At 35.0% G+C, this 27,189-nt stretch overlaps 2 protein-coding genes across 9 annotated transcripts; both read right to left on the minus strand.

Annotated features, from left to right (window-relative positions):
* Positions 1–536: 536 nt before the first annotated feature.
* Positions 537–23,523, minus strand: LOC106165929 (adenylate kinase 9). 8 transcript variants are annotated; one of them, XM_086999791.1, is made up of 38 exons: positions 23,450–23,523; positions 22,869–23,057; positions 22,427–22,547; positions 22,097–22,246; positions 21,461–21,678; positions 21,027–21,098; positions 19,821–19,949; positions 19,187–19,503; positions 18,722–18,902; positions 18,046–18,232; positions 17,548–17,712; positions 17,295–17,327; positions 16,512–16,773; positions 16,042–16,272; positions 15,091–15,194; positions 14,807–14,866; positions 13,016–13,204; positions 12,382–12,419; positions 11,941–12,124; positions 11,540–11,655; positions 10,110–10,322; positions 9,463–9,662; positions 9,036–9,132; positions 7,742–7,872; positions 7,172–7,391; positions 6,825–6,893; positions 6,108–6,218; positions 5,761–5,877; positions 5,311–5,529; positions 4,931–5,144; positions 4,467–4,668; positions 4,025–4,171; positions 3,307–3,524; positions 2,843–3,001; positions 2,375–2,582; positions 2,052–2,150; positions 1,591–1,808; positions 537–1,277 (listed from the first exon to the last, which is right to left on the minus strand). In XM_086999791.1, the coding sequence occupies exons 1-38, from the start codon at positions 23,468–23,470 to the stop codon at positions 1,066–1,068; spliced, it is 6,021 nt and encodes a 2,006-aa protein (XP_086855917.1). In that variant the 5' UTR covers positions 23,471–23,523; the 3' UTR covers positions 537–1,065. The 8 variants fall into 8 exon arrangements, with proteins under 8 accessions (XP_086855917.1, XP_086855915.1, XP_086855914.1 ...); XM_086999789.1 differs by having other exon boundaries at positions 12,382–12,416; positions 14,780–14,866; XM_086999788.1 differs by having other exon boundaries at positions 14,780–14,866.
* Positions 23,524–24,855: 1,332 nt separating this feature from the next.
* On the minus strand, positions 24,856–27,183 carry LOC106165961 (uncharacterized). Its single transcript, XM_024076415.2, has one exon. The coding sequence runs from the start codon at positions 26,847–26,849 to the stop codon at positions 25,383–25,385; it is 1,467 nt and encodes a 488-aa protein (XP_023932183.2). The 5' UTR covers positions 26,850–27,183; the 3' UTR covers positions 24,856–25,382.
* Between the last annotated feature and the right edge of the window lie 6 nt (positions 27,184–27,189).

Here is a 27,189-nt window from a genome sequence, read left to right on the forward strand (position 1 = left end):
ATACACATTTTGCATACATTATTAAGTTATGATATTTTGTTAATAATATTATATGCACATGTAGAAGAATGTAATTCAGCAAATAAACTATATAAAATGATAAATACATACATATAATTAATATATAGGTATATATATATATTTATATAATAGATGAGAAAAGAATTATAATAACACAAATTAGTTATTGTGAGCACTATATTTCAAAAACCAGATATATTTTCAAAAAAAACAAAACAAAAAAACCTTAACTGTCAAACTGAAAAAATGCCTCTCGTGGCATTTCTTCTACATGTACTGTTCAGACATGTCTTGATAGTCTGAAGGTTCAATATTGGCCTGAAGGTTCATTGGTCCGAAAAATTGTAGCATTTTCATCAGTTTTTTAATCAAGGGTTTGTTGATCTGTAGGTTCTATAGTGAACATTCTAACCAATGAACCTTCGGACTATTAAACCGTCGGACTACTGCCATGGCCCCATACTGTTCATGTGATGATTTATTTTAATGTCTTTTAGATTGACGAAGTCAACACATTTTATAAGTGTTTTGAAATCTTTATTTTTACAAAATATATATACACACAATGTACACTATTTTCTTTGTAACAAATATCATCAAAAAAGAAGGAACGGATTGAAAAGGACGGAATGCTAGTTTTACGTATTTACAAAATAAAATACAATTTCATAAATAGGCCCTGTATTAAAATGCATTTTTCATCACAGTTCAATTGCTTGATATGGAAAGGAACTTTTGGGTTGGAATATACATTATTTGAGGTTAAAATTTGTTTTGATACAATGTCAACAAACTGACACATATCAGACTGACAAAAGCATTATTTGATATTGTTTCCATTGTAAACAGCCTGTTGTAAGAACCAAACATATGTATTGCTGTAAACGAAACCGAATCCATAGCAAGTTCTTCTTTCACAAGAGAGCCCATTTTTTAAGGTTATCTTTTTTATACACATACTGTCCCAATAATCAAAAAGAAAAAAATTTGCAAACAAGCCTCAAGTAATAAGGTAGCCTTCATCCTTAGCTGACATACATGTACTTAGGCAAGCCAGGTAGGTGTAGGCTCAATTCCTTTGAGTGCTAAGAACTGTTCAAGTCTGTGATCAAAGCCCAGGGGTCTGGCTTCTGGCTCTTTGTACTTGACTGTCATAGTGTCTCCTAGGTACTTGATCATTTCACAAGTCTCTTCAAACTTCATCAGTTTCTGCTTGTACTTTTTCCTCACATATTCTGAGCTTTTTGGGTTGTATGCTGTGATAAAACAAAAGATAATATGTAAAGTCATTTTTCTTTTGTTACTTTTAGACGGATTTGCATTAAAAAAGTCTATAATGGAAATGTATTTATGGAAAACAGGAACTTGTTTCATTTATGAATTCTAAGAGGAACTAAGGTTAAATGCTGACAAATATATTTTGATTTTATTAAAATATCATATCCTTTCAATCATCATCATCAATTATCATCATCACTTAATGTATATCTACTCTGATGTGGTGCACCTTATCCGAATTCCATTACAATGAACCTTAATATCACGTGCTGGCATTTTTAATTAGCCTACCTTTCAGATGATATGCTGTATAGATGAGTGCTGATCTTGTGGGGCTGAGGAAAGGATATTTGGGTTTAAAACAACCCACTGCTGTGAGAGCCTTGGTAATAGCAGTGGCCACACTCTGCTCCAGGTAACCCAGCATGGGGAGCCCCTGGGTAGGCATGGCAGTCCTGGGGGGTGGAAGCTTGTGGGGGAGGGTCAGGTTCCAGTACTTCTCTGGTAACCTGTAATAATGAAAGGGTTAAGTAGAAAGTGTTTGATGTTTGTATAACACATCTTAGGTGTGGTTTACAGAGATTGTATAGGTAAAAAAAGTGTTCACAGTGCTCGACTTTCATCTGTATAACCCATATGTGTCATGTACCATGTACCATATCATTATATAATGCATAAAAACTGTGTGAATAGGAAACCAGTACATTACATCTACATGTATTTCTATATTTAGTATAAGATATATAACTTACCTCATAAACTTATCCAGTTTCTCTTCTGATTCAAAGTAATAAAATTGTTCTCTGTATTCTACCACAAGCTCTGGGTTTCCTTGGATAAGGGCTTCATATCTATGGGAAAATTTTTAAAATGCAAATTAATATGTTGATATTAAATGCTCACATATAAAGAGCGATGACTTAGGGCATGCTGCACATCATTTATTTTGGTACCTTTGCACAATCACTTTTATGAAAAAAAAAAAAAATCTCAAATTACAGTTTTGGCTGATTAAAATACTATCTATATGTTAAAATGATCACAAAAAAGAACATGGTAATCTTCGTAAATTTACCTGCACTTTCCATCCAAATAGGTGACAGGACAGTACCCCTGTATCTGCACCTGTTTTGGGAAGGCTGCTTTGACGTCTGCTGCTGTTCTACGCCTAGGTAACATGTTCTTTGCAGGCAGTTTACGAGGTGCCATGGGAGGCACATACCTCTCTGGCTCAGCCAAGAATTTGGCCAATTCTTCTTTGCCGCACATCTTGTAATAGTGTCCTGTAAAATAAAGACAAAAAGAAATAGTACCATGGAGTTATAATACAAACAAAAAAATTGCATTTCATTCACAAAAGTAGTATTGTTTCCTCTGAACACTTTTTTGGCGTAAAATATACTTAAAATTCAGAGCAAAACAAAATACAACAGTGCCATATATAAATTTAAAAATAAATAAATAATAAAATGCTTTTGTATCTTGGTCCACCACTTTCCCTCTTCACTTTCCATCTCATTATAATGTGTTCCTCAAAGTTTACCTCTGAATTCTGCAGAGAACTCCAGAGTGTCCATATCAGTACAGTCCACCAGTTCTCCATCATCAGCCAACCGGACTGGGCAGTACTGGTCAAAGTCACCTAGTCTCTCCAAGAACTCACTGGGTGTGATACACATGTCTCCAATTACTGCAGCTTTACCTATTGGGGGATAAAATTAGATGCTTTATCATAGAGTGAATTGCAAACAAATGAAAACAAATGTAAAGTCAAAATGTTATGAGTTTATGAGATATATGTATAAGAGACGCAATTTATTAATTTATTAATTTTTGGAACAGATAAAATGACAAATATGTATGAAATAACATAATAATGAGAGACTGAAAAGAACCAAATGTAACTTCAAATCCAAATGGTGGCCAAAAAACTATTACAATAAAACTGACAACTACAACATATCAATGATAAAAAAAAATCAATAAAGAATAAAACTGAGAACGCACCATCTGTTATCCTCTGCAAATAAGTCTGTATCTTTTTAATGCTGTCCCTTGCAGTGTCCAGAGCTTTGTTCCACACCCACCACTTGGACCTGTTCCCTTCCACACACAGCCAGTTCTTATGTTCTTTCTGGTACCATTCCCGCACTGCTGGGAACTCTTTCTGCCAGTTGCCCAGCTTCATTGTTAAGATCTGTGCACTGTCGTGCAGGGGCAAGGTCCTAAAAAGAAGAAGAAAAAGAAATAAAATACATTGTAAAATACATGTATCACATTTCAAGACACTTAAAATGATACATATGATTTCTGAAAGTTGTTCCAGCTACTAGCTTTTTACTTTCTTTATTAAGGATATTAGATGTAAATGAAATTGAAATTCAACACATTTAACAAAGAAAACAGTTACAATGTAAAACACATGAGAAGAACAGAAATGAGGGAAAAAGAGAAAACTTGTATATTTGGCAACCCTCCGAATTTGTTTATATTTAACAGTTTACCATAAAAGTATGGTCACAGCATGGTTTAATAATCTTAGTCATTTGGATTAATTTTTCGATTGCTTATCAGTTTATTTATTCAAAATAGTAAATTTTCATTTGGGGCGAGCATGTATGAAAGCAACCTTAACTGACCTTAACTGATCTTAATCAATCAATTTACTGGTATTGTGTTTGCCATTTATTTCTTTAATAGAATCTTGTATACAGGAGATATATACCTTTGTGGTGACATCCTGTCCTTGGTCCCCCTGACCATAGCCTCCATGCTGTCTATCTGCAGTTCAAACACTCTCACTGGGATAATATTCCTCTCTGTCATTAGGTCAACCTGCTTCTTGGTTATAGGGAAGCCATCCAAGACATAACTGCAAAAAGAGAAGGATCAATATATCAATAACCTCAGTTTCTATTGAATATATATCATCACTTCTTAAAAAAAGAAAATAAATGCTGTTATACAATGCACCTTATGATTTTCACTGAAAAAGAAAAATGATTATAATCAAATCATAGATGCTTTATTTCAACATCAACATTGGGAAATACAATACATATTAAAATTATCAGTTTTCCATGTGAGAATTTACAGATGACAGGTTAGAGATGTTACTAACTCCCCCCATTTGGCTATTCTCTTGTTTTAGTCATTACAAAACTCACCCTCTGGTTGAACACCTGACGTCCAGCAGAGTGACGTCCAGTGCCTGGACAGCCAGCTCATCTGGGACAGTTAAACCTTTGGTCAGATGTGCCTTGATGCTGCGTGACAATTCACTCTTGGGCTGATGGTCAAGCACATTTCTTATAGCCTCTCCAATGGACAGTCTCATACAGCCATATATCTCGGCAAACCTCTTAGCCACTGGAATATTAGAATTATAATTATTTTTTTAAAAAGAAGAGTTTTACCTCTTCTACTGGAAAGTCAGGTACAAGCAAATAATTTCACTCCTAAAACCTGACTGTCATCCTGACACCTCTCAACATACACACATACAGGCCTGGGCATCCATGTTCTCTTTCTCTCTCTCTCTCTCACACATACACATGCATGCACGCACACACATCTTCCCAATTCTTTAATCTCTATTCTTATTTTTATTTGTCACATTAACACAACTAACCTGTGGTTTTCCCAGACTTGGGTGGTCCAGTGATGGCCATCCTGATGGGCACCACAGGTTTGGGTGAGGGCTGGGACAAGTAGGACATGGGGTCCTGCATGAAGGCATCCCTGTTGTCTGTGTCAGCAAAGAAATAGATGTGCTGCCTGTAGATACAGGGATATAGGTTGTAACCTGGTCCCTGCATTGGCTGGATGCACTCCCCATCCTTCAGCTGAAACAATAGAGTATATATTGAGTGCACAATAATATTCTAGGGGGTGGTTATATGTTTTAACTGTTTAAAGGTTTTTGTGCAGACATTTAAGATCTATTTGTCACAACAATGATAAATGAACTTTACAAATAAAGAATCATGGGCGGACAGAGTCCCTTCTTACCTGCACTGGATCCCAGCGTCCAAATCTACTTGGGTGTTTGTATCCCATTGTTAGCATCTTGATGGCCAACTTTTCATTGATGGAATAACACCGCTCAAACATGCTATGCCTACTGGTCACATAGGGCTTCAGCTTCTTGGATAGGAGGTATCTCACTATGTGTGGCTTACGTCCCCCTTCTATCTCCAACCGTGGTATCATGGCTTCCTCCAATGCAGCCTTTATGATTGAGAAACATTTTCAAATTAACAAACAAATGACTATAAAGAAAAAACTAATAAAGACATATGAATGAATTTTTTTTCATCTTGGACTTATTGATGATAACAAATAAAATCAAAGGCACTTACAGAGAAGATATCTTCACTCTTTAATAATCTTTTAAATGCTATTCATAACATATTATAAAATTTTAAGTGGTCTTTAAATCTTATTAAATGAATTTTTTACCTGTGCAGCTTCCAGCCTGTTGACATCATTATCATACACTTCTGCCATCTCATTTTTAATTCTATCTCTGGCATCTTCCTCTAGCTCCTCCTCATCTTCCTCCTCCTCCTCCTCTTCCTGAAAGTATTAATATTGCATAAGTTGTGGATTACTCCACAGATCAAAACAGAGACAAACCAGCACAGAATCTGGACAGCTATGGGTTAGCTTGAAAAAAATTCAGTTTCAGCTTTAACAAGTGACTGTAACGTGAATGTGTAGCCCACTCATGTTGGTAGCCCACTCATGTTATGACACGGGTACTTTGTACTTTTTATGGCCAAAAAGAGATTTAACTCTGCCTTCACCTCAAATTCTTCTGCCAAGATTGCATCAATGTCCTCCTCCTCTTCATCCTCCTCTTCTTCTTCCTCCTCCTCAGCCTCAGACTCATCTGTATCACCACCACCTTTCTGGGCCTAGAAAAAAATAAAGCAATCACAATAAATTATACTGTATATCAACTGGGTAAATTCCTTATTCATTTTGATCACTACACTTCATTTCGCCTCACTTCACTGCACATCACACATTATCTGAAGTAAAATGTCAGAAATGAAAAACAGAATATAGATTAATAACAATGTATAAATACTTCCAAAAACAATTACTGACACACACACAAAAAATACTTTTCAGCTAACCAATTTTTGAAATAAATAACTAAAAAGGAAAAATTCTCAATAATGCACTTTTTTTCTTCTACCTTCAATATTCTTTTAAGAGTTTCCTGGTAAGTATAACAATAAGAGTTTGTTAGTGCATACATATTCAGTAAAGTGTGACTCACCCACAGTGCAACCTTATAAACCTTCCCCCTTAACATATTTTGGAAAATAACATATATGGTTTTAAAGCAAGGAACCATTATAGCTCTTATTCAGAACACAAGATAAAACTGATAAATACCTTTCTCTCTGTCTTATTTCCATTAACATATTTGGAATAAAACACATGGTCTTAGTTTAAAAAAGGCATTATACCAGTAGCTTTTCTTTAATACACAGGATTAAACTGATTAATACCTTTCTCTCTGCCTTTTTCTCCTCACGCTCCTTCACTAGCTCTGCTCGCCTCTTTGCAATCTCAGCTTCCTAGAAAAAAAGCAACACATTAAACATCAACCAAAGACATCCTACAGCAACAAACACTGAAACACAGATTTAGCACATTAAACCCAAAGATTTTATTAAATGAGGAGACATAATATATAATGTAATGGAGACTTCAATTTTCATAATATCTGCCATTCCAAGTTTACTGTTAAATTCCATGTGAAGGACAAACATGTACAAGAAGTGTTACATACATGTAAATCTGAATCAAAGTACAAAGATGCAGAAAAAAAATCATTCAGATGTAATAAACTCACCCTTTTCTTTTTGGCTTTCTCTTTCTTCTTCAGCTTCTTTGCTATTCTCTTATCTCTTTTGATTCTCCATTTGTCTAGCTTTGGAGGGAGCAGTCTGGCAAAAACATCCCCATCTTCAACCAGGAGAATGACTGCTGCATCAGGGAACAGACCCATTTCTGCTAGCCAGCGAGCCTCATCCTCTGTCCTTGGGAAGCCCTCCATTATAAAACCTGTGTTCCTGTAAACATACAATATATGGGTATTATTGACATGAATACATGTACGAGGGCAGATGTCTTTGGGATATGATTTCTGATTCTCTAGAATAAGGCAGTAATTGCAGCAATATGTTCATTGTTATACAGTTCTCATGTTTGTTCAAATCCTGTTAATTTGACAATATTCTATGCTAACATAAGGGCATTTTTTTTGCATTTTTTTATTAAAAATTATTCAAATATCAAAATATCATACAAGGATGTCAGAAACTATACACAAGAACAATTACAGGCTCCACAGGTTCATGCTGTACCCCAATGATTCTGAACATGTTTGAAGTAAAGATGTCTGTTTAAGTTTATAACCTACTTGAATGGCTCTTTATTCCACCAGTCAGGTACAATCTTCTCCAGGACATCAGAGGGCAGACTTTCCTCACTCTCCAAATAGGCTTTGATTGCCTCCTCATCCTCTGTGAATTCTACCTCCTGTTCTTCTTCCTGTGTGATAAAATGAGAACCATATAGAGTTTCATTGTGGATATCAAACAAAAGATCATGCAAAATCAATCAAAACACTCTTATCATTCATCATGATGCAACAAATTTTATACACACAACATAGCAACAACAGTGATTCGATTACTACACATTATACACAGAACATGGGAAGGCAATAAAAAGTTACAGCTTCAGAAAAAAAAACTTGTTATGTATTGTTTCCATTGGAAGAAAGGCAATCTCTGTCAAACCAAGCATACACTGCATACTAAAGAAATGTGATTTTAAAATATTGGTGTCACTTCCGTCACAAAATTCCATGTAAGTATAGTGAAAAACATAAATAACAACAGCTGCCATCTCTTGAACTGAATACCATGGATCCAATATACTGGGTCCTAGAGTAAATCAAACAAACTGTAAGTCTTTTCATTAGACTCAAAGCAATGACAAATCAAGAGGCTCACAGCTCAGAAAGTAAGGTCTTATCATTCCATGCAAAAGTCAAGGACAGACAAAAATAAAATCCTCACTGCAATGAATTTCAATATAATGCAGAAAATAAATAATCTGAAATAAAAGTCTCATTCCAAAGAAATCAGTGACCTTTTTCTTCTTCTTTTTTTCTGCCTGCTCTATTTTGAACAAAGTTTTTGCAGACGGCTGCTGAAAGCGAATTCTACGCTTGTGAGGCACCTCAGTTTCTTCCTCTGCCTCAGGAGAGGATTCCTCCACATCTGTGGAGCTTTCTACAGGTGGTTCATCCCCTCCACTGGACCCTGTTGTTACCTCATCAGTAACTGAGGTGTCCTGTGTCAGTAATCAGGTAAAAAGTCACAGCATGCAAGATTAGTCTATGTAGTGTATGTGCCAGAGCTCTTTTCATATTACACATTAAGTTAGATGACACACATTATTGAATTCTTACATAGGATTCACAATCTATCAATGTTAGTGGCATTCTGACAGTGCTACCTGAAAGTTCAACTTCTGTGAAAGACCCCAAAATTCAACATAATTATATATATAAATACCTATCTTTATATCAACATACTTTAGAATATTGACTTAGGATGAACTGTATTTAGTTATCCCAAATAACAAAGTTTAAGAAATATTTTCGGGAGTGGAATAAAGATATTAAGGACTACAAACTCTCTCACCTTTGCCTCCTCTCCTGCTTCCTCCTCCTTCTTCTCCTCTACAGGTACAGCAGTTCCATCTGGAGCAGTGATACCAGCGCCCTCTGTCTCTTCCTCCCTAGAAACACACATCAACCAATCAATTCAATATTTGCTCACACGAGAATGAATCCAAGGACAGAATTCAATAAACTTGCACACTTTTTATGCTGCATCCAGGTATGAAAGCTAGTGTATTTCAAGTATATCATGTTATTTTGTGTTGCATGCATTGAAAAAATCTGTGGAAAATATGATATAAAAGTGACTGACTACATGCATGAATATTCAAAATTGAATTTTTCATGAATCTCTAACAATTATAAATAAGTTAGGCATATGACTTAAACTTAAAGTCAAGTAAAAACATTGTACATTTAGAAACCTAGTCCTGTTCTCTTTTACTTACTCTTCTTCCTCCTCCTCTTCTTCTTCTTTATCATCCTCATAGTCTGGCCCAATCTTTCTCTTTGTTTTGGCAATGATCAGTTCTTGCAGCCTTTCCTTGAAGTCTATGTGGAACAGACCCATTTTCTTTGCTAGGTGGCGCCCATGTAGACTTTTACCAGCACCTTTTGGTCCCAGTATTAAGAGACGGATGGGTGGGGACTAGAAAATAATGTTTATAAGATATGTATTAAGTAAAATAAAGTGTAACTGACTGTGTTTATTTTTTATTTATTTATTTATTTATTTTTTTGAAGGTGGGGTATTAATATGAAAATATAATATGAAAAAATATGGAGGATAAAGATATCAGTGCTGGGGGTGGGGAAGGGGAATGCTGTTGAATGGAATATTTAATTCTAAGTTAAAACTGTTGTAATGTTTACATTTTGCATGCAAGAGTAATTTCATTTATAATGTACAAAATAAGTGTGCATATAGTATCACAGCAACATGATGTTTACATTGATTTTACATATTATCCTAATCTAATTCTATTGGTTATTATATTTACATTATAATCTATTGTATATGTACAGTAAGAGGACCCTAAGAAGAAACCCAGTGAAATGTTTAACAAAACTTTTAGCAGAACTTTTGATAACTTACATTGAGTGGCTTCTGGTGGGGTAAATATTCCTCGGGACTCTCCAAAAACTTGACTCTGGCCTCATCATTGGCCAGGTAGTAGACCTTCTCCCTGTACTTGGCTGCACACTCTGGGTTACCTGGCCACAGCACAAACTTCTCCTTCAAACTGACAGGACAGAAGTGGTTGGTGTCTCCCAGGGGCTTCTTCTTGTTGCGGTTGGGATCTTCTTCCTTTTTTAAAAAAACAAATTAAACATTTATAATATCATTTAAAACATATACTAGTAACGCTATGTAATGTAAAGTAACTTAACTGACCTATATAGTTTTGTAAGGAAAAAGTGAGTGACTTTTACAATGCTAGACAGTTTTTTATTAATTGGCAAGGCTTGTAACAAACCATTATCAATTTAAAATTAGTTACCAATTTGCACAACAAAGCATACTTACCCCCCCCCCCCCAAAAAAAAAAAAAAAAAGGTAGTAGTGCTTTTCATAAAAAAATAGCACTGATTAATGAACAAGGTAATCTTACAAAACCAAATGGAAAGGGTAATTTTGATCTGTGGACAATGTACATTTTATAAGAAATTGAAAGACATTCCAGTGAATAGTGGAAGTTTGCTCAGTATAAATTCACCAGAATTGTTGTGAATACGGATCAGTGATGGAAATTAAGTTTTGTGCAAGTTTGGAGGATTTTAGCATCAAATGAACATGTGAGGTGCAACCTGCACCAAGAAAGGGATCAGAGATGAGAGGGAAACTTGACAGTATATCTGAAAATAGTTCTCATAAATAATATAGTGATGAAGTCAGTGCTTCGAGTAAAACTCATCAGACTGTAAACTTTTTCAGGCTTGAGTAACAAAAAATTTGAGTAAATAAATAAACAAAAGATGCTGTCATTTTGGTGCTTTTTGGTAAATAAACTGTGGTGATCATGTTTCTGTCAGAAGGAAATGTGCCAGGACAGACAATATGATACCTCTGTCTTTAATAATGGGTTTGGCTCTTTGTCAGTCCTAGTAGATTCTCTGCCAATTATGGATGACTGATTGAAAGCACAAACGTGATAAAAATGGAAGTCATGTTGCACTACACAAACTTTTATTTAAATTGATGAACTTTTCAATTATGTGCTAAATGGAAATTCTAACTTTCAACATGCAGAATAAATAAGAAAGCTCAAAAAAGTTAGTCATCCCTGAAATGTTGTTTCAACATTAAAAGTCTCTGCATCATTTTTTTCTGGTTATAAATAGATTCAAAGCACTAAATTAATTGTACAAAACAACAAAAAATGAGGTCTTATTGTAACATGCAGTTTTAATCACATGCATGTTTTAATCACATATTCTAAATTCCTGAATATACCAGGAAAAATAAGTTATGAGAACAGTTTTTGACACATGACAATTGTTATCAGCAAAGCAGATGACACTCACCTCTCCCTCTTCCTCCTCTTCCTCCACCTCACCATCTCCTGTATCATTCTCAAGGTCCTCTTCCTCCTCATCTATGTCCATTCCAGTGTATTCCCAGCCCTGGTATTTGAACCGATCTGAATAGAAAAACACAAAAATTACCTATAGTTTTGTTACTTTTTATGGCATTTTTTTCTTTGCGAAATCTGCCTACCCTTTTACATATATTAAAAATTACCTATTGTTAAATAGTTCAGGTTTAAGACTTGTAAAAATTATTGCTTTTCCCTTTAACCTTTTTAAAACGTGTTTCAGCCTTTTTGTAATAACTATATGTTGCCCTTTTTGACATTTTGGCAGTTTTATCTTTAAAATATCAGCTTTCTAATTATATACTAAAAGTAAGAATGTAAAATACTTACGTTCTAAATTTTTCAATACTTCTTCAAAGATTTCTTCCTCCTTACGGACCTCAATCTCTACCATAACTGGTTCCACAGCTGTACTGCCTGTGATGATACCAGACATGGCAGGCCACTCACGGTCAAAATCCTTACGTTTCTCTCTTTGAGCATCAACCTCAGGACCATCTGGTGGCATGGGGTCCTAGAGAATCAACATAAAGCCAGGTTTTAAAAGTTGTATTTTCACATAAGACAGGACAGTAGGCAGGGAAAGGGGATTAAATTTGCTCAAAAGAGAACTGCCCCTTGGCTATAAAGGTCCACTATGAATCAAAATTTGATCTATGTTCTATGGTAGTTTACAGGTTGGGTCAACTAAGGGAGTTAAATTGCCAGCTACAGCCAGTAAGACAAATCACATCATTATTGTGCTGTGGATTTCATTTTATCAATACTCACTAGATTAATGATTGAATAATCCTTGACCTCTTCTTCTGCTGAAACATTTCAAGGATGTCATGAGGCAAGCCCATTGGCAAGAATGTTATATATATATTATTATCATATATATATTACAGAGAAAAACATAAATATATTAATTTGTTGAACAGTTATGCTAGCTATCCACAATAACTTGTTTCTAAACTATGATATAAAAACATCCTACTAATACAACTGATAAACCCACAAATAAAAGGAGATCTAAAAGCCCTTATCAGTTGTGCACAACAAGAAAAAATATTACAAATGGAAGAAAAAAGAACCTAATAGATATGATAATTACATATTAAATATTCATTTTTCCATCTTTCATATAAAATGTGCTTGAAATTATGGCATTCATGTAATATCTGCTTGAAATTATGGCATTCCACTTGGTGAAATGGCAATGAAGTCTTGCTAACTTTACTAAGGTTCTATTCCATAACTAGTGGTTTCATGGACACTGGCAGATCCAGGATTTTGCTTAACAGGAAGTGGGGGAGGGGGGTATCTCCAAAGCTTAAGAAGGGACCAGTGCCCACTGTGACACAACCTGGATCTGCCACTAAGGAACTATAACAGTGCAGGGTGGCAGGGGTGGTGCCTGTACCTTCTGCAGACTGATCAATAGTGGGGGTGGGAGGGACAGTTTCTGCTTTTTCAGTTACTGCCTCCTCCTTCTCAGCTTCCTTCTCTTCTGGCTCTTCAATTTTTTCCTGACTTTCTTCAATTTTTTCCAGACCTTCGCCAGCTTCAATCTTTTCAGTCTGACCTTCACTTTCAGGTACTTTTTCTCCCTCTGTTAATCAAACAAACACAAAATAACAAAATGCTTAAATGAATATTTTAAAAAAGCTGAAATAGCATCTAAGAAATAAAAAATAAAAAAAGTACCGAAAAATAAATTACTAAAATAAAATCTATTTGGATCTTGAAAAAAAAAAAGATAAATAAAATAAATGCATTCACAAAAGAAAAAAAAAAGAATATTATAAACTGAATTATGAACAGAACATTAAAGAACAAACAAATATTACAACTACTAGTAAAGGAAAAACGTGGGATCAAAATGCCTTCAGTGTGCAGATTTTGATGCATATTTTTACAGGACTAAGCGAACATTGCAGGGGAAGGAAAACTGACAGGTGTTTAATATGCTGTTAGCTAGGTGTGACATTTAGGTGTATTGCCTTACAATCACATGATTCTTATTTGCAAGAGCAATGAATATTTTACTGTACACACAAAAATACTGCAACTACATCTAAGTATGTTAATAATCTTGGGCTCACTCAAGCCTTTTTTTACTGTCCAAACACAATTTTTTTACAAACCAAGATAAATTATGACAACCAATTATTATTATATTTTTTTTTTTGGTCAAATTAACATTTCCTGGCACTTAGCTGTAATTTCATGAGCCCAAAGCATTAACAATTACACATACCTAATATTTCTAGGCAGACTACAATATTTGCCAGTTTTGTTCTAAGTACATGCATATGACTAAATTCATTAAATGAGCATTACAAGAAAATCTCTAAAAGTTATTAAAATATGCAAAGGCATACATTTGTGCATATGAGACATAATCTACTTCTAAACAAAAGGTTAGTCTCCTAAAATCAGGCCATGGATGCATAAGACAGTTAAATTGAAGTGCAGTGGGTAAGGCTACAATAAACTAGTAGGTCACAGAAGCAGAGAAGGGTTTTTACAGCAGTAGCATAATTTGCAACATCTATTTATATTCCACACAATATGTAAGTATGCTGTTGTTTGCAGCATCATTGAAAAGTCAGATAATACATATAAGTGAACTGCCTCTGGACTAGTATTATTAGTATGCTTCTACGGGCCCATTCCCAATGAAACTATCATTCTTTGCAGATCGATCCAACTTCATGGAGACTCTCACTGAATGTAATCAGATTAACGCACCTCCTGGAGTTAAGCAGAATACAAAAAAGCTGATGTTATACAAGTAAGTTGGAAACAAGAGGAGGTGTGTTTATCTGTTAATGATTGCATTCAGCAAGAGTCCCCACAGAGTTGGATCGATCTACGTAGAATGATGGTTTCATTGGGATTGAGCCTTATTACAGGCAAAATCTACATAATGCATAATCTTATATAACAAGGTGTTTCTTCTGACTAGTTAGCATGGTTTACAGCTAAAGGAAAACGCAAACTCCATAAGAGAATAATTTGTTAATTATTACTTATGTTATATGATCTATATATTTTATCAAAAGTCTAAACAATATACAGTATTAAGAAACTATATACTAAAGACATGTTAGCCCTATAGGACTGGTCTACAACAGATATCTAATTCTATAGGAAGACCTCTAGCCTCTATACTAGGAGGTACCTTGAACAGACTGTCTGTCTGATTCACCTGTCTCAGCTGGTTCACCAGCTATTTCACCAGTGTCTGTTTCATTAACTGTTTCCGACTCTATATTCAAATCAGTAAAGAAAATTTAAAAAATGGACATTTTAACCTTTTATTGTCAAATTATAATACTAAATTTTATAGTACATGGAATCCTATTTTTCTGTTAAATGCAGTAGTGATATTAGAGATATGTATGGACGTAATGTCAGACACAATAGAAAAAAAAGGAATGATCAAATATTTATCCAGTTTTTCTGAGAAATATCAAAGTGACATATTTATACCTTCTGGGATTTCTTCTCCAGCCTCAATCTTTTTCCTACGCTCTTCTTCTTTACGTTTCCTTTCTTCCTCCTCAGCTAAACGCTTCTCTTCTTCAAGCTTACGCCTATAAAAATTCACAAAAAAGAGAAAAAATATGACAAGGAACTTTAAGTAGGTCTCTAAGTGTCATTCTGAGAAATTTGACAGGAGAAACACACACCACATAGTAGGCAGCAACAGGACCAAAACAAACATTTACCTTTCAAAAAAATGTTAACAAAGAAGTTAAATAAGAATATAAGTTTAAGTAACCTATTTTGATATCAACTGATTTATTTTTATGTTAATACATCAGTTATAATTACTGATGATAAAATCTTGATGAACATGTTTGAATTATCTCATTCTATAAGGCAAACCAAGCAATTCTGGTAGGTCTTTGGTGACATCTGGTTGCTTTTTATACAAAGTCAAAAACGCATAAGGATAAACATAAACCAAAGGTCCATTTCACACTAAATAAATCCAAACAAATACCATGCAATAACCAGTAAATCAATTAATTTCAGTCAAATAAGTAAATTTATAAACCCAATCCACAATGAAAAATTTCAGTTGAATTTTTTATTTCTTCAAAAGAAAGCAATCCTCAAGTATGCATGCAGTTGTTACCTCTTATTATACTTCCTTTTTTGAGACTCTGGCATTTGTTCAACTGCTTTTCTATAGGGCATATTGAGGTATATAATAAGTTTGAATAATAAACTGAATAAGCAACAGCAAAATTTGTGTGCTAAAGCAGTAAGAGATGAAGCTGGTAATGTCAATATTGTGGAACCAAAATTCTTATACTTTATGTAAATTAAAAATTACAGTACATCTGTACTGCTGGGTGACATACGTGTAGTATACTTAAATATCTCAGATTAAAAATTAATTTAGCCCTTTATGCACATTTAGTTTTAATTTACCTTTGTTCCTCTGCCTGTCTTGCTTTTTCTGCACTTTCTTTGGCCTTTCTCTCTGCAATTTGCATGTCTACTTGAGCTTTGTTCATCTTGTACCACCTGCGGATGAGGAAGTCCCCATTATCACTGCTGTCCTTCAAGGCTATGACATCATCTGGGAGAATATTCTTGTCAATCATGGCCATCCACTGGTCACGGGAGCGTGGAAAGTTATCTAAAATCCACCCACCATACCTAAAATTAAAAATACTATTTAGTCTTTTTCTTTCAACTTATGAATTTATAGCAAGACTGCATCAATAGTCTTCATAGTATTAGGCCTATTATACTTAGACTTGTTTGATTTACTACACATCTGCAAATGTAACATTTTGAAGCATTATTTAAAAAATCAGCAAAAAATGGTGTAACACAGTTTTTAACATTATTTGATAGATATTTTTGTAAAACAATCTATTACTAGTAACACTCACTGTGGTCCATCACGGTCATTCTTATACATCTCCCTCTCAGTCTCTCTTATTGCCTCATCTATAACTTCCACATAGACCTCTGGGTTCAGCACAATAGGTTGGCTCTCTGCTTCCTTCAATGCTGCTTCCACCATTTCTACCACCTCTGGGTGAGTGGCGTCAACCTCTATTGGAGGGAGAGGGGTCTTGCTGGACTTTGAAGTGACCGAGGGTGTTGGCTCAGTGGGCAACTGTTCTGTTAATCCACCCTCTGTGTTTGTGTCTGAAATATTGTGAGAGTAGAATGAGTGTCATTCTTATTGCTTACACATGTATAGCTGAGGCAATCAAGGCAGGCTGGCTATGCTGGAATTCAAGAAGGTTCAATTAATTTTAAAGGTATTGGCTATTGTTTTGTCAGATAATTTATAAGACCACATGTAACTTTTTGCTTTAAACATTTCACAAAATGGGAAAGACTTTTAGAAGGTTGTTTGTGCAAAGTACACTCAACACTGTGCTATTTACTGGCATTCAAGAAACGCTCATATACACTCACTCTTTGACTTTACTGGCTGTTACTATAGTACACGTACTCAAACAGTAACACACCAGGTAACATCTACCATATCAGTATAAAAAAATAAGTCAAGGGAAACTATTTTGTATTTTTTTATCACTTCTGTGTCTTAAAAAACACAAATCTTTTTTTTTCTGTAGAACAGAATCAAATAACAAACATATATATTTTAAAAAGTGCAGAAAACAAAACTGCAAAGTGCCAGTTATTGTCACTCGGTCTACCTGTGTCATCAGCCTTATCACCCATATCCCCTTCTGCAAGGTTAAAAAATTCACGCTCAAAAATAAACCATCCCAACAAACTCAATTCATAACATTTCACAAAATTGGGCATAAGTGGAATTGAAAAAATACAACATGTATACAAAATAAACAACACACTAATGGAAAAAACCCACTCTACTGCAAATTTACTTCACAGAATACATTACACATAAAAAAAAAAAAACAAGTAAATTTGTGTAACTGTAATTACCATCTTTCTTTTCCTCTTCATCTTTCTTTTCTTCTTCCTCTTTCTTTTCTCCCTCTTCTTCTTCCTTTTTCTCTTCACCCTCAGCTTTTTCTCCTTCTTCTCCCTTTTCTTCTTCTCCCTTCTCTCCTTCTCCCTCAGCAACAGTGTCTTCCCCTTTGTCTGAAGCTGAAATTTATTTGAAACTTGGAATGTAAACTTGCAGTTAATCTTCTCAATATTCACTGTCACACATAATCACTGGTGACTAAATAATCAATGCCACTTTTTTTTGGTTTCAGCTGTAACAAATTAATTTGTCAGAAATGCTAGCAACAATTAATCAATTAGACACAAAAACTTGATTTTCAAACTGGTGAACAATTTTTTTTTTCAAAAATCAGAAAATTTTCATTCACTCATATAAATGTTTGATAATCATAGAAAACAGTAACATTTCAGCATTACATACCGCTGAGGATTATTTTCGAATGTTATATTCAAAAGCAAACTTCCAATTACCTGTTTCTTCTTTTTCATCTTTGGATTCTTCTGCTGTTGTTGTGATAGTAGAGGCTTCCTGTGCATCTTGTAGCTTTTTCCTGACTACAGATATAGCATTCTCTAGGGCCTCTTCTTTGGCCTGGTCTAAAATCTTTTTCTTTTCCTCGTCTATTTTTGGCTGTATCAGCTCATCTATGTTCAAGACCTGATGTAGGACCACATAGTGCATTAAAAACCTTTTCAAAAATATTTGTTTATTTCAAACACAATAGTTAATTTACTGCAGTTATAAAATTTCAACTAAGAAATGGGTTCTCCCAACTGTGTCAAAATTAATTAATACAATTATTTCCCTACTTTGGCTTCATTCACATGCAATGTCTATTTTCTAAATTCTATTTTCTATTCGCGGTATGTCTTATGATCACAGTCTGTACCCTTAATATCCCGCGGCGTAATTACTGGCAGCGCGAGCCAGTTACTATAAGTTACTATTAGTAACTGGCTCGCGCTGCCAGTAATTACGCCGCGGGATATTCAGGGCACAGACCGTGATCATAATATAGCGCGAATAGAAAATAGAATTTAGAAAATAGACATTGCATGTGAACGAAGCCTTTATCATGGAAAAATTTCCTCTCATCAAATTTTTAAAAAAATGAATAAAAAACAAGCAGTTTAGTATTTGCTTTACCTTTGCACCATATTTCTGTGCTAGTAAGTTACACATTGTTGTTTTTCCAGACAGTGGAGGACCTGTTACACTGAATTTACAAGGTGGTCTGGGCTGAGGTGGTAGCAGGTAGGGTCGGGGGTTCTTCAGGAATTTCCCCATAGCATCAGAAGATGACATCAGGTACATCTTGTCAAGAAATCTGCAGAAAAGAAAAAAAGTTGTTGCATATAATTTGGCAACTTAATCATCTAGACTACAAATAAATGCACATTTTGCTATACTTTTCTGTCTGTTGCACTTTATATCTTATCATGTTGACTGAAAGTTTTATTATATTACAGCTTTAAGGCCTCTTCACTTTATATGTTAATCTGATATCTTCATCAGTTGTTGAACAATTTAAAAATAAATCTACAAGTAGATCTGGTAGTATTAACAAAAAATCTGAAGTTAAAAAATAATGAATAAAATCATGAAACCTACGATACAGCATATTCTGGTTTCCCTGCAGCAATGTTTCCATCATGGAGGGCCACAGGACAATTTCTCAACCAGCGAGAACGGCGCCAGCGGAACCTTGGTGCTACCATCTGTTTTGGTGCCAATGTTCTCAACAGTTCATCAGTTTCCATGTCCTCAGGTAGTTCCTCCTCCTCGTTGTCTTGGAGGCGTATAGGCACAGCAGCAGGGCGTATGGGGAAACACTGGAGCCTCATCATAAGCTGTTTGAATAACATATTGACTGGGAGGTTGGGGTCTAGTTCTATAACATTTTGTTGGTCATGATCTGCCATGTAATCCTGGAAGAAATAATTCAATTGAATTGCAATTACACTAATCATTATACTGTATGATAGAAAAGTGCAAAGAAAAAAAATAAAACAACAACACTGATTCAATGCTGTCAATTTGGAATGCACTGGGGTTAGTGAAATTGCACAAAACCTTTAAGTTATAAAGTTGTAAGTGAAACCATATGTTAATATTCTAGAACTTATGACATATGACAACAAATAATCTAACTAATGTTTTAACAAACAAATGTAAAAGTGTCTGTTCCTTGAAAGACACAAGGCAGGAGCCTGAAGATACTCTTTACACATAAATAGCTACTTACCTCTAATATCCTGAGCATGTTACTCTTATATTTCTTTATATTTTCCTGCACGGCAGGAGACATGTCTTCAGGTCTCTTGATAAGTCTCTCTATCAACTCTGGTGGCAGCTCCTCTGCATGTTCCTCACCCTGGCAAAAGTTTATTCAGTTAGTTATATTCCACATCAGTATGTCATAGCAATAAGTATCCAAGCCTTAAAAAAAGTTGGTGCATTTCTATGGTAGAATTGCACATACAAATAAGCACCAGAATATCCAAGATTTTGCTAAGGAGGGGGGCACATTGATACTGCTTGGTAAATGGTAAAAGAACATGCGTTCTTTTTTCTAATATATAGGCCACAGGGATGGTATATTGCTCAGCTGTGTCTTGTTTGACTCATTATCCTGTTTTCAGAGTAGGTGAAGTGAGTAGCTCTGAAGCTGAGGGAAATGGAGGAAGCATGTGGTTCACTGTGCTCCCTGGGTCAACAACTGATTTATATTAAGCCCATTTCTAACCAGACTCATGACAAGTTTTATAATTATGAAAATTTAATATGGCCAATATAATATGCAGCTGTCACATGAATGAGTTGCCTCATAACTGTGTGAGGAAGCATAATTTCACACATTTGATTCAAAATACAGGTATGTCATTAAATAATTCAGGGGGGAAAGCAACAACATCAGAAGAAAAGGCACAACATGCAAGAATGCAAATATTTTATGCAACATTTGAACAGATGAGAAATGTACTCTAAAGAAGACATACCAAGCAATGAGTTATAACAGTGAAATCCAACAAATGATATTGGTTTACAATTGCAAAAGGGGAAAAGTACAAAAGTACACAGGCTGCCAAAACAAACCAACAAAAACCCCATTTCAAAAACATGCACTGGGTGGACCACCACAGAACTCTGGTTCAAACTGCTCCAGCCTTCTTTTACTTACATACAAATATTCTTCCATAAGCTTTTAAATGATTTGAGAAATGTTTAACAGGACACAAGTCTACCAGAATTTGGTTTAGCTGTGAAACCATGCATAAGACATTAAAACAAATACATCAATATTGGCAAAAGGATATAGAAATATTTTTTCTTAACTAGTAAGTTATCTCTAATAATAATATTACTCATACATGTTTCATACTTATTCAGAAATAATGTGTAAGGGACCACATTTTAATCTAGATTCAAATAACAGAGCATATATACTTACCCCTTCTGCTGTTTCTTCCTCTTCCTCTTCTGCCTCCTCCTCTTCTTCTTCCTCGCCTTCTTCTTTCTTTTCCTGCAATTATTTTAATATTAATATTTTAATGTTTTGTAAGTTGACATGATTGTTATTTTAACTTAAAAAACATTCTTAACCATGGTTGATTCCAGTGGGCATCAATTATTAATTGGCTCATTTAATTCACATATTTTCTCTTTTCAGCAAATATTTAAAATGGCACAATCAAAATGATCTTGCAAAAGAGACAGCAATTTGAATAAATAAACACAGACTAAGTTGTCACCAAAAATATGTATATTCATATAATAATAATAAAATACCCATGACCATCTTCTATTTCACAGAATTTTTCATGGGACTTAAATATACAGTTCCTTCTTATTTTTAAAGAGTGAAGCCTTATCAATGAACTGTACCTCTTTTGGTTTGTCAGGGGCATACATTTCCTGCGTGTAGATTTCCCCTGTGACAGGATCTACACGCTGACCCAAACGTCTCCGCTCTAAATCTTTGTCAGGCATTTTTAGGTTGATAATAAAGTCTGGTTTCATTTTCCAGTTTCTGACCAATTCAAGTTGATCCTTTAAACTCATGTATTCTTCCGAAAGGGATGGAAACCCATCTAAAATATACCCTGAAATTTAAAGGAAAACGTGTTGAGCATGATCATATTATACATGAAACATGAGTAATAAAGGTAGAGAAGAATTCAGTTTCAAAAAATAGGTAAGAGACTTCGTAAAATTTATTAATATTTATTTTGATCTGTATTAAAGAAATCTTAACTTATAAAATGTGCAAAAGCCCACATAAAATATTTTTGTTTGAGTTTAGTTTCAAATTCATAGCAAAAGCTGTGCTATCTGAAATTTGCACATGGTAAGAACATTTCAATATACTACTAAGTAACCTCCTGTAAGCATGTGAAAATAATTTGAAAGAGAAATAAACATGTGTACATGTATCTGATAAATCCTTTTAAGAAGGGAGGGCTCACAATGGGGCATTTCTGTTCTGCACAAAGGAATTTTAATCAATAATTAATAACAAACCATGGTGTGCCACTTCCATGGAATTGATTTTTTCTTCAATCATTTTGGCAACAATCTCCTCTGGTATTGCTTCTCCTCTCAGTAAAATTTCAGACACTATATTTCCTCTTTCAGTTTGCATTTCTATGGCTTGCATTATGATGTCTGTAGCTGCATGGAATAAAAGAAGAATAACTTTAATATGTAAAAAGAACTACCAAAACTATAAGCTTTTCATCAAACATTTTTAAAAACATATTGTTTCATGACAATAAGCATGAGAAAATCTATGTATGAACATCTATATATAAAAATTTTTAATTTGTGCAAATGGAAAAGATAAAAACTTACCATGTACAAATTCACACTTCCATTCTGCTGCCAATCTTCTCCCTAATGCTGTTTTCCCTGCCCCTGGTTTTCCAATCAACACAAAACATGTTGGCTTAGAGTGCAGAAAACGTAGTTCAGCCTGAAATAAAATTAGTCATGAGATATACCAATAAATGTAGATTGATAGATAAAATGTTCTTATGTAATCTGTCATGTCAACTAAAACTGCATCACTATATGATGATATGTTTAAGAACTATTCTCAACATATCAACGCTCAAATTCTTTATGAAAAACATAAGCTACCAGGCCACATATACAGTACTTAGTATGTGCTGCAAAGCACCTCAAATATTTGATTAAATATACTAAAAAATTAACACAATAACTCATACCATTATTATTAACTGTGAAGAAAAATTGGTAATATAAAACATAACTGTACATTAAGTATACATACCTCGTCTTCATCAAAAGGATCTGTGTCCAATTTTTTCAGCCTCTCTTCTAGTTGTTCAGCAAGTGTAATTGATGTTTGACTACGACTTTCTGTGACATTCACTGCTGTTTTTATCTTTGCTGCTTCATCATGGTGATCTGTTGCTTTGTCCATAATACCTTTCATTAGCTCCTGGGTAAAAAGATCCATCTACAATACAAAAATGTGGAAATGTGCCCAGTATGCATTTTAGAATGAAACAACACACGATTTGGATATATATTATATAACAATAAATTAAACAAAACATTGTAGAATTCAATGCAATATGCAAATTTGATTTCAATTTGGTATCATACTGTTATATTTCGCGTCCCTAAATTGTTTATTGCAATTGTGTTGTTTATAATAATACACTACCGAAAGTTTTTAACACGACCATTCATTAAAATTCATGGTTTCCAATCATTATAAACATAAAACACTTGATAAATGTTAGGTTTAAATTATTACTCCACGCATGTAAGAAATGAATCAATTTAAACTGCGGTTAACACAAGGATTGTATATAATGGTAATAATCATTTGACAGCAACACTTACGTCCTCCATCCCAGCAGCCATCTTTGTTTGGTCTCTATGGAACACACTCCAAGCAGAGGTCAATATCCACTCACAATTCAAATAAAGGGTAAGAGCCAGGTTTTCAAACGAGGCTGTTTTTGGGAGAGTAATGCTAAAAATTGACAGTCTGTGCTTTTTAAAAACATGTCAATTTTTCTGTTATGTTTATGAATTAAAAATGCGTATTTTTCGTTATTTTGAGTTTAAGTCATAGACTATGTCGGTGTAATGAGTGTGTAATGTTGAAAAACGATAAGTGATCGGGAATCTCTAAAACCGGAAACATTTTATGTCAATATCTGCGCATGTGTAATAGTTAGGCAATGTAAACAATGCAGACCTTTCTACAAACTACCCACAGAGGCACAGACTATTTAAAACACGTTTATATAATATTATCTGCAGATACAAAACACGAAAATGTATTGTTTTTTGATATCAGAGACTATGCCAAGAAAAACAAGTAGTGTACACATATTGGGTGTAAAATACCGTTACTTGCGGGACTGGTAATGATTAATAATTTACCAGTTTAGACAGGCAACTCAAAGGTTGAGGTTTTACGCTTATAGTGTAAAACAAAAATACATTGGAAGACAAAAATCACAAAGCTGAGATTTTTATATAGACAATAGCTAGGCCTACTAGTAGGGCCTATATATATATATATATATATGTATTATCCCCCCCTCCCCCCCCCCCCCCCCCGCCGTTTAGTGTAAAGGCCCTACACTGTATATATTCAAATTATAAACGTAATTCAAATTGTTCAACTAACAAGCAATAATCCAGAAACTGAGAATCCAGACAAAAGTTTAATGTGGATCATTTGTTAACGGTTTTGGATAGGGTAAGGTCTTACATGTAGGCCTATGTGCCTTGGCAAGCAAGGGAAAGTGTTGGAATTTCAGGAAAAAATATTTATGGGCTTTAGTTTATAAATGTAGAGTTCCGGGGAAAAACAGAATTGTTTTTTGAAATAGATATGCTTTTCTAAGTGTTTTTTTTAATTTAACTCTTCTATGGCAACGCTCATATGAATGGTTTCACTGATCGTAAGCAAGACCCGAGTTATGCATTTGACGCCTGCTTGTAGCCCGTATAGTTATGACTGTAAACAATAAAGGTTTTCCTCCTGTTAATGCAGGCTAAATATATACATAAACACGCGCCTTTTATTCATATTTCATACTACGCGTGTTCCGTTATATACCATTTTCCTCTTATTTTTTTCTGGTAAAATTTTACTGCTAAGAGTGTGTAAAACAAAAGATATAAGCAAATTACGAAAGTACATTTTACATTTAACAGCATTAAAGGCAGGCGGAAAGGCAGGAGTGCAGCATATTTTGAAGGATAATGTGGGATTAACAGAACAGGTCAAAAATAAGGACGCATAGTATAAAGGCGTGATAAGTTTATCTGTCAAAGAGAGACTGTTTTAGAAAAAAATGGAAGCATAAATGATTAACTGCATACTGGATTAACTGCATAATAGATTAACAGCCAAATATATAAATCGAATTTGGTAATGAAAAATAAAGCTACGGTCAGTAATAGATATAGACATACATGTAGACAGATAACATAAAAACCTACGTTACTTCAGGCCGGTACTAAATAGTTTCGTTCTTGAATATTGGAATTTATTTCTTGATAAACATTTTCATGTATAAGATAGGCCTATATTTCAGAAAAAAGAACAGAACTGATTTTATCACGAGCAATATGCCTGTGGCGTGTCTTAAAAGCTTCATAACGCATCATTTCAGTGAACGAACATTTACGAACAATACCAATTATTTACAAAGTTGTCAAAATGGATTAAATAGCATAGGTTTACAGTTACTGATTCGCTAGTGTTCACGCCGAGTGTCCCCAGTGCTTTAATATGATCAACAAGTGGGTATAATTAGAATACAGAATAATCTGCCGTTTTATCGCATGGCAACATGTTCTTTCTTTTAAGAACGGTACATGTCACCATGGTTACAATGAACACAATTATTAAGATCCCCAGCACTATTGCAGTCGTAGGATTTGCCGTGGTGAAGTGTCCTTCATCGGGTTGCATATACACTAAACGATTGGGGGTACCGTTTCCTTCTTTTTCCGTGAAATGGATCTCATTATTCAAAGCGTTGCTAAGTAACCAGTTCTTGACCTGCACCGGTAATGTAGAGGAATCGCCGTTGGCAAGGTAACGAGCAATCACGCCAGTGACGTGCGGTGCGCTCATGGATGTGCCGTTTTTAATGCCAATCGTGTTGTTTGGTAAAGTTGAAGGAATCTGTAGACCGGGAGCTACAATGTCGACACATTTTCCATGGTTAGAAAATGTACAAAACTGATCTTTGATGTCACTGCAACCGACTGATATCACTTTACTGTCACCCACTGGTGTGAATGCTCCACATGCATCCTCTCCGTCATTCCCTGCAGCAACAACAATGCTTACTCCGCTATCTACAACAGCCTCTACAGCCCTCTTTAAGTTTACGTCCGATCGGTTTCCTCTACCAAGAGACAAATTGATAACAGATTTTGCTCCGTTTCCTGCATTTTTTCTTCCTTTGTGATGGTTACGTACCCATTCTAGCGCTTCCATGACGTCATCAATTTCTATCACAGACCGATTTTTGACGTTATTCCATTGAGCTACGTTAACAGATACTATCTTGGTCTTTTTGGCAACACCATATGTCTTGGAGGCCACGATGCCGGCTACATGGGTACCATGGTCCATCCATTCGTGAGACAAAAGCTGAGACGGAAATGTTACATTTTCATCAACGGCATTGATCCCGAATGAAGCTCGATCTTCGAACTCATTGTGGTTTACGTCAACGACAGTATCAATAATGTAAATGTAGGTTCCTTCACCGGCTCTTGCTTCGTACCGGTACCTTAACTCGCTCTCTCTTTTCAACTGTTTAGTTGAGCAAATTCGTGCTAGACCCCATGCCGTGTAGGGAAGTCCACTCTGTTTGTCGACCCTTTCGATCACCAAGTCGTTAGCGGAGCTTTCTACCGTCAACTCAACGTTTGGCGTGACTGCATCAACGCTGGGATGACGTTTTAGCTCGTCAAATACCCCGTCGTTACCTCTAAAAGCAAATCCTGTTAGTATTCCGATGAAGTAGGTGTGGGTGATAACAGCACTGGCATCTTTGTTTATGACAACCTGTGACAACTCCTTCACAAGGCCGGCTGGGTTCGATGTAGGCTTTAACCCTACAATGTACTCATCCTTTACTGTGGTTTGCAGTTCGGCCAGTTTTGATACCGACGACACTGATCCAAATAAAAGTATCAGCTGTATTAATGTCACCGTTTCTACAGAGATGAATCTCATATTCCCGTATATATTTCTGTACATTTCAGCATACCTGTTGTGCCCAGCATCTTTTAAATAATTTAATTGCACACAAAATGCAAAATAAAATCTCCAAAGAGCTAAATCATAGCCAGAAAGTGATCACTATGTCCCTCAATTTCCCGTGACTTTTCAACCCACTTGTAAGAAGAGCTACTTTTATACCGCTTGTACATGTACACCGTCCAATATTGGAAGCACAATAAAGGTGTGTGTACATTTGGGAAAGCCACATGCACCCATGTCGATTATAATCCATAATGGGCAAGGCTTACTTTGTTTGCATACCCATTCACTTTTACTGGAGGGAACCAGTAAAAATGAAAGGACCATAGTTGTTGTG

Source organism: Lingula anatina, chromosome 1 (assembly GCF_051362555.1).
Source record: "Lingula anatina isolate TDL-2025a chromosome 1, LinAna3.0, whole genome shotgun sequence".
Taxonomy (NCBI): Eukaryota; Metazoa; Brachiopoda; class Lingulata; order Lingulida; family Lingulidae; genus Lingula; species Lingula anatina.